This window comes from Lissotriton vulgaris, chromosome 5 (genome assembly GCF_964263255.1).
Source record: "Lissotriton vulgaris chromosome 5, aLisVul1.2, whole genome shotgun sequence".
Lineage (NCBI taxonomy): Eukaryota > Metazoa > Chordata > Amphibia > Caudata > Salamandridae > Lissotriton > Lissotriton vulgaris.
Window position 1 is genome coordinate 1,074,195,211 of NC_141693.1, and position 9,144 is coordinate 1,074,204,354.

At 36.7% G+C, this 9,144-nt stretch overlaps 1 protein-coding gene across 1 annotated transcript in view; it reads left to right on the top strand.

The window, feature by feature from the left end:
* SORCS3 (sortilin related VPS10 domain containing receptor 3) overlaps nt 1-6,056 on the top strand; it is a 1,546,015-nt gene extending 1,539,959 nt beyond the window's left edge. Inside the window, exon 30 of the mRNA XM_086919577.1 lies at nt 2,834-6,056. Coding sequence (XP_086775703.1) covers nt 2,834-2,898 — 65 coding nt within the window. The 3' untranslated portion in view covers nt 2,899-6,056. The remainder of the gene's footprint in view (nt 1-2,833) is intronic.
* Nucleotides 6,057-9,144: the final 3,088 nt, after the last annotated feature.

Below are 9,144 nucleotides of genomic sequence, written 5' to 3' on the forward strand. Positions count from 1 at the left end.
CGGCTACGATCAATGATCTCTGCAGGATACCCTTCATTTTGTATTACTATGTCCATTTTATTCATTGCCCAGGTGCCGTTTTCTAGTAAGCTTGCTGAAAAAGGCCAAATTCAGGGATGCGAAGGAGGCCCTGCTGCATTTACAAATGGTCCAAGACCCCCTGACCTTGTTTTCCATGACAAACTTTTTAAGGTTAGCAGTAAAACTAAGATACACTAGAGAAACGTTAAGTAAAACACCCATAGAATTCAGATTAATATGTGGGGGGGGGAGACGGGCCAAATGAATGAATTGTAAGAGTAATAGTTTCTGTATCCTTTTTTAAATTGTACATTGTCATTTTTATCTGTACATTACTGTCATTTTTAGCTGTACTTCTATGGCGTTAATCTAAAATGCCGAATAAACAATTTTGATGATGTTGATGACTGCATTGAGCTTGTACTGTCCTAGAGGTCTTGGCGTACAGCAATATAAAAACCTATTGGAGCAAAATCTGGCTCTTCTTGCACAGCTCCCCAATTCTACATATTTCTGTTCAAATTTCTTTGGGATGTACCTTAATTTAGTTGTAGTGAGAAAGGAGGGCTGAAATGAAACTGGAGAACCCGCCAACCCCCCCCTTCTCGGCTGTTTGCTTTCCTTCCCAGTAAATGACTATCAGTCCAATTTAATCTTGGTGGTATAGATACTCCATCACAATGGCGACAGATTATCTTTACCACTAAGATAATAGTCAACCTGCCAAATTTAGATGCGGCTGGACATTAGGTTTAATCATGATGGAGATGGCTATATCTCCTTTATGATTAAACTGCTCTGACAGCCCTGCGGTGCCAGAGCCATCAAAGGGAGATCTCTAATTTCACCCACCTACTTAAGATGGGCAAAATTAGAGTTCAGTTTTCACTGCCCCTCACCATCAGGAAACCCTGGTGGTAAGGGGCAGTTAAAACTGCTAAATACACCCCTCGTCATGGGAGAGGGCTCCCATGACAAGGGCTACTAAATGCAACCCTTGCTATGGGAGATGGCTCCCATCGCAAGTGGAGCATTTTATTTTTTATTTTCAATAAGAAAATCCTACTTTGGGTGTTGATGGAGCCCTGCACCAAACTTTCAACTGCACTGACGGGAGCCACAATGATGGCGATTCTTGACTATGCTTTACAAATTACTGCCACCTTTGTGGTAATTTCTAAATATGGCGGGCAAAGTAGTCTCAGCCTGATGAATGTTATATTCTCTGACAGGCTAAAACGGGATTACTCCTTCTGTCAAAGTGTAAATCTGGCTCTTAGTTTTAAAGAAGACCACTGGAGGAAACTAAAACAGGACTGTAGTATTCTGCATATACATTGTAGGGTGTTTTACCTTCCCTACTCAGCCAGTGCCTGTGCTCTGACTCATTATAATGCTGTAGTCTGATGTTGCTTCAGAATTTTGGGATTGAGGGAGGCAGAGTGACAGTTGGTCATGGGCTAAGCAGCTGACAGGCAGCTCCTGCTGGGGCTCTGATATACTACTTATCTACTTGATGTTATCAACTTTACTACTTGTTATCTTTATGAATAAAACATCCTGAATTACAACCTTCCTGAGTGGACCTTCATCACTACAAGGACTTATGCTGGATTCATATTATACAATTTCAAAATACATGCATCAACATCTGCTAATTCACCACTTAAAACATGCGCCTTCATCTAAGATTTCCCAAGTATTAAGGGAAAAAGATCGTTGAGGTCCTATTGAATTGTAACTTACTTAATTACTGTTTATTAAAATGCAATCCATTGATTTTAGAATAAATAATGCATCAATACTCTACCCTTTAACATCTAAGGTAGCTCTGGCATCCTAGAATACAAAATAGGCAATAGTGATGGCTTGAACACTCCCAGTTATTTATTGATGAAGTATGAGTCAGAGTGCCTAAAATATAGCTGTGTGCCATTCTACGGCCTCCTTGAAAATGTTTGCAATAGGTGCCCCTAAAATGTTCAGTGAAACTCGTAACAATTTTAGGAAAATGTGAATTTTCACAGTAATATTTAGGTGGAAGATCATACGAAGGCTCTTCTGCATTATGCATTGTTTTGGTGAACAGGTAAAATATCCTCCTACTGAATTCTGGGGTGATATTGATGACACATTTCTGGATCTCAATGAACATTCTAGTGAATTACTTTGTAGTGAATGTGTAGGAAATCTTTTTTTATGCCATCAGACAAAGTGGCGGGTCACCGAGGGAGTGCTGCGGGGTGGTGAGGAGGGGCAGGGTGGGGGGGTAGTGGAGTCCAACATACAACAGACAGGAGTTAGGTAAGTAATTAAATAGATACAATAATTTACCTTGCACGTGCTGCATCACCGAGTTGGCAATTCAGCGCACGCAAGGTTAAACTGCCTTTAGCGAATACTATGATATTGTTTTGTTGTTTACAGTAAAAGTGTGACTGCATATATAAAGAATGACAAATCGAACCTCTGCTATCATTGCTGTGGGTGTTAGGAATGTTTATGCTTTGGTCATAGCAGTTATGAGATATTTATATCCCTGAATACCATTTTCGCACTTTATAAAAAATGGTTCAGACTAGAAAAGGGGAATATTGCTTGAGAGAACAAACGTTAAATTAATCACGTGTATAGATTTACAATTAGGAGCCCTTATCTCCTTTATCGAATTCCTTGGCTTAATATGAAATGAGATTCTAACTCTTCATTTATAACATTCACGAAATATATTGCCTTGGTGTGTTCTTCGTTTGAACCTGTTATATCTCTTTGGAATAGTCATAAAAGTTATTTTTCTTTCCTTTTTTTCCAGGTGGCATTTCTACTATTGCAAACAGTGAAAGCACAAAGGAAATTCCAAACTGCACTAGCGTTTAAAAATGGGAAAACCACGGATCTGCGAAAATAATTACTTTTTTACAAAAAGCTTAAAAAAAGAAAATGTGCTGAGATTTTTTTCGTCTCTTTTGGGGTGTATTTACAGAGCCACATTCACAAAACCCAATTTAGCCAAGAATCTAGTCTTAATCAAAATGATAATGTGTGATACGCAGTCTATTACTTTTGCTCCAAAGCTTAATGGTACTTCCAAATATCTTATTGACCAACGAGGCCTACAAGTACCAGAGTGCACTTGTGCAGGAAATTCTTATTCTAGTACATTCTACGTGTTAAAATTGTTCTGTTATAGCCACTGAAAGGTTTGTGAATGAGGCCCTCTCAATATGTGCATGTTAATACCAATGGCATATTGTAGATAATACAATGTAAATAGCTTTTTAATTTCTTTGAAATACTGTAATGTTTAGTTTATGAGAAAAAAACAAAAAACAAGAACCTGTGAAAAATGAACAGGTTATAGAAGTGTTTCTGTTGTCTGTCATATTTAACGCTTTCATCTTTGTCTGAGCAACATGGTTGTTTCTATTTATATAAAGAAGTTTTTGAGCAATTTTGGGCCGGATACCATGAATTCATAATGCACTTTAACTACTGTATATTCCTCTCTTTCTACTCTACTGATAGTACAGTTACAAGACTTGCTGATTCTCAAATCAGCTCTCAAACTCTTCTATTTCTCAGTTGGCTAAAGACTCTGAATTCTTCTATTGACAATATTTTGGATGCTTTCTATATTTAAATTCAGTAGTTATATAGGGACTCAGCAGCATATTGTTCATAAAACACAAACTTGTGTATGAAAACAAGGATATTAATTAACGTTGATTCTGTTCATAATGAAATACTTATTAAGGAACTGTAAATGTATTTAGGTCCCTGTTGTGAAGAAACTATGGGTATCAATGTTTCAGCGAACACCTGTTACTCTTCCCACTCTCCCCACTCCAAGAAGAGCAGGTGATCCGAACCTGCAAGGCCAGATGTGAACTATAAGACGACAATCCAAGGAGCGCTTTAGCTTGAAGGCGCTAGATACAGAACAGTGGGATACCTTCAAAGTAGGAACATCACTGAGACAAAGAAGAAGTCACAGGGATTTGGCAAATGAACACTTGAATGGCTTTTAATTAAAAAAGTTTCAGCAGTTTCACCTGTGAATTAAGCCATGTCATTCATGATTGCATTGCAGCCTGCACACATTTTATATGTCTTAAAAAGCCATTCAGCGAGCAGGGAAAAAAACAGAAACGGACATTGCCAACTGGGATCAGGACAACCAAACCTATAAGGGAACGTTTTCAGAGTACCTTCAGCAAACCCATTTCCTACTACTCTACTCTAAGGGAAATTATTTTTTGGTTTAATTTAGGGCTGCACTTTCATCAACATCAACATGCTGTTCTGCAAATGAGCCAATTTCTATTTCAATCTTACTTGTGCATAAGACGAGGATTTAAAAACGATTCTTTTGATATATAAATATAAAATACCCAGGAATAGATGGAACTTGCAGACTGGGGACAGATCACGTAAATTACATAAATGTTGGGCCTCTTTGTACAGATGCCAGGCAATTTTGAGTCAGTTTTGAAAACATGGGGCCTATTTATGAGCTAGATTGCCTCACGCTTTCACCACACAACGTGATGCAAGAGCGACGTAAACCTTAATTCAGATTTAAGAAGCCACGCAAGGCCACTCTGCATGACCCTAAGGTGCTCCATCAATCTAGAGTAAGGCAATGCATTGCAAATCGCTGCATTGCCTTACTTTGCCCTGGGAAGGCATTCCATGGGTATTGAGGGGGTGTTCCAATGGTTTCTGACACATACCCTGATTTACGAGACCTGGTAAACCAGTGAATGCACCCAAAAAAATTATGCCTTCTCAGGAGAGGCATAACGAGGAGAAATATCTCTATTTCTCCTTGTTACTTCCTCTTTCTATGTGTGCTGCATTCTTCAGCACGCATAGTTATAGGAATATGCTTCTAAGGATTGTTTTTGTGCAGGAAGGGACAAAACCAATCCTGCATCCAATGGACGTACCCTTGCACCGGTGCAAGGGTACCTGCATTCGTCTGGGCTTCCAATAGGGCACCAGCTCAGAGAAAAAGGCAGGCACGTGCTGTATTTTCTTAAATACGACGCATACCTGCCCTTTCCCTGTCACACAGTTCAGTGCAGCACGGTGACTTGCTGCGCTGCACTGCATGACATTTTCATAAGTAGGCCCCATGATTTACACCAATCAAGTAAAACAAAATTCCATTTTGCCATCGTCAGTGCAATTGCCATTTTTGCAGTGGTCACCTGCTCAGATGTAAATGGAAAATTGCCAAACACTGGCACAAAATATTGAAGCGCAGCAGTGTTCATAACCCTCACCCACCTCCCCAATTAATTGTTTAAAACAAGACATGGAGATAGTGGTTAGTGATTTCTTTCAATGCCATTGTCAATAAAATAAGGTACATTTCCATGTGTCTGTCATATCTCCCTATACTTGTTTTAAAGGATTTCTGACCAGCCGGGGCAAATATTTGGAAACAGTCTTCAGTTGCCTCGGGTTATCCTAAATTGCCTCAATTACATGCATCTATGTATTATGGTAGGGTGTTAAAATATCGATAACAAAAATATAGCTGACATAAATATCGTTGCAAAAATATCGTTTACAAAAATATCGACACCCTATACTTAAACAGGTAAGTACATAAATATCGACTCCAAAATATCGTTGTAATTAATATAGATGTAAAAAATATCGACTTTTTAAAATAATTAAAATTACATTAAATAATAAATAAATATAAGTACTATTAACAAAATACATTACATTACTTTTATTTTATAACTATTTCAAACAAATTAACTACACTTTTTAATTATAAACTTAATAAATGTGGACATATAAATTAATTTTACACATTACTTTATATAACAACAATAATACATATATATAATTAAAATACCACTTTACCCAAAAACCCAAAACTGACCCTGAACCCTAAAAATACCCCTTTACCCAAAAACATTTTCACTAAAAAAATCCTGTACACACACCTAAAATTAATTAAAAAATTAACATAATTAATGACATAATTATTATTCAATTAACTAATTAAAATTAATTAACTATTATTTATTACACTATTTATATTTATTTAAAACATTAATTAATCTATTATTTCATTATATTTAAAAACCCCTTTACCCAAAAACTGAAAACTGACCCTGAACCCAAAAAATACCCCTTTACCCAAAAACCTAAAAACTGACCCTGAACCCTAAAAATACTCCTTTACCCAAAAACTAAAAACTGACCCTGAACCCTAAAAATACCCCTTTACCCAAAAACTGAAAACTGACCCTGAACCCTAAAAATACCCCTTTACCCAAAAACTGAAAACTGACCCTGAACCCTAAAAATACCCCTTTACCCAAAAACTGAAAACTGACCCTGAACCCTAAAAATACCCCTTTACCCAAAAACTGAAAACTGACCCTGAACCCTAAAAATACCCCTTTACCCAAAAACTGAAAACTGACCCTGAACCCTAAAAATACCCCTTTACCCAAAAACTGAAAACTGACCCTGAACCCTAAAAATACCCCTTTACCCAAAAACATTTTCACTAAAAAAATCCTGTACACACACCTAAAAATAATTAAAAAATTAACATAATTAATTACATATTTATTATTCAATTAACTAATTGAAATTAATTAACTATTATTTATTACACTATTTATATTCATTTAAAACATTAATTAATGTATTATTTCATTATATTTAAATTACTTCCCACCCTACTCCCCTATAAACCCACAACCCGCTACGGAACTATTAATACTAAATTCAACTGAAAATACATTATTAAATAATAATATACTACTAAAAATACTACTTTGACTAAAAATAATCATTAAAAACACTACATTACTTATAATTATTTAAAAAACGATATTATTGTAAACTATGTTTTTGTAAACGATATTTATTACAACTATATTAATGTTAACGATATTACTTACCTGTCTGTCGATATTTTGGTCAGACGATATTTTTGTCATCGATATTTCTTCCTGTAGATATTTTTGCGGCGATATTTATGTTAGGCGATATTTTTACGGCGATATTCCTGCTCTGTACCATGTATTATTGACCTCATGGTTCCCTGAGCGAATAATACTGCTTTGTATTTTTGCTTTTACTTTTTTTCTGTGAAACAGTGGAGGAGGTTATCATGAATCTGCTTGTGCTTTCATTTGTGCTATAATGACAGCAGAACTATTCGCTCCGGATTAGTGAAAAACAATTTAAATGTAGGGTGGATATTTACATCCTACATTTGTGTTTTTTTTTTAATTAATAAACATTCATGGAAGTACCATGAGAAGTTACGCCAGCCGGAGGTTTCTAGATGTACTACTAGAAATGTCATATGACATATCCTGCTGACTCCTATTTATCCTGTCAGGAAATGGACATAGTATAGATTTTAGTACATTTGAAATTAAGCCTGCTGTGATAAAGCACATTTTTTTCTGCCTGGAATGCTTTCCCCCCATAGAGAGAACAATTCCCATACACCCCCACCAAATATGAGAGTGGTCTGTTCCCCTTCCCATTCTGAAAGGGGGCGTTTCCCAGATTAACTTTCCGCCCATTTTCAGGGTGGGGATGGGTACATATCTGCGGGCATTTACAAAATTACAAGGAAAACCATGCCTTGTTACAGCAGCTTTCCACACCTCAGCACTTTTGGCAGAAAAATCCTCAGTGGTAAAACAAATTATTTCCACCAGGAATCCTCTTGTTATTTTCTAGCAGGTGTAAATTCGATTTTTCAATATTTCGAAAAATATATTTTGTGAATAGGGTTCTAGATGTCTTTAGGTAGGCATGAACGCAAGCGTAGTCGCCTACATGTACGTCTGCCTTTATGCTCCAGCCTGCGCTTGAAAGATAGTTTTCTAGTTGTGTAGAGGGCACGTCAGAAACAAGTGAAGTAAAAACAAAAATGGTGTACAGCACTGCAGAAACCTGTCCACCCTCCCTGCAGGCTCCTGTCTTTCAAAGGGTGTTAAAAGGCACAAAGAAAATAAATGCTAATGTTCAGGAGTTACGGGGTGATAAGTGCAGGACTTTTGGCAATGGGCAATAGGTAGATTGGCCTGGGCCTGTTGAAAACTCAGAATCACACACTTTAAATTAAGTCCTCTCAGTGGATGCTGAACGGAGATTCCTTTATGAAGACATGCTAGCTGATTGAGCCACATCTTGCATGTAAAGACTGACTACGCAGTAAACCAATTTGGCACTGAGGTTTAGTGATGAAAATATGCAGCAAATAATGGTATACAGAAATAATGACACATTTACACAGTTATGTGTTGCAAGTTACAAAATGTAATACATATTTTAAGTATATGAAGGACCACTGCTAACAAAATGTAGACGTCAAGGGAAAATCTCCTCCAGGTGGAAATGCCATCTTCACCTTATCTGGCATACAAAGAAATCCTTGGAAATATTACAACACACCTTACTAAAATAAAAAAAAGCAATGTGCAAGGTTGCACAGGATAGTCCCATCTGTTCCATACTGCTCTGATACCAATTCATAGAGAATTGCAAGGCCAGTATTAAATACAGTCAGACATACATGCATGAGTCATATTATATATACACATATGCACAGACACATCCACATAGATCTGTTCATATGTGTGTGTGTGCATATATTCATATGCACACATACTGTTCATAGTTTAATTGTTCCATTTTAATATTTCTACTGTATAAAGCCAGTGGTTTTGAAATTGTTGAAAATAAATGTATTTTTGTACATCAAAGCTTGTCACGACTATTTTTGAAGTGGCCTTGAATGGAAGGTGCATGGAAGCAGTAGACAGGAGGTTCTTGGTGCAGCTCATTCAGACCACCACTGAGTGAGCAGCCCATTGTGTCTTTCTTTGACCCTATATTTTTTAAAATCAAGGAGAACCCACAGATAGAGAACCTGGGGTATATACAATATGTTTTGCGAACAGTAGATCAAAATGAGCCTTTGGTCATGTATATGTTTCTTTTCCATGAAAGGAAAAACAAATGGAAATAGGTTCTGTGCGTTTGTGAGCTGGACTCTATAATATGCAATGTAATGAAAATGCAGCACTTTATAAAGTAAAACAACCTCCAAACAGTTTAGTGTTA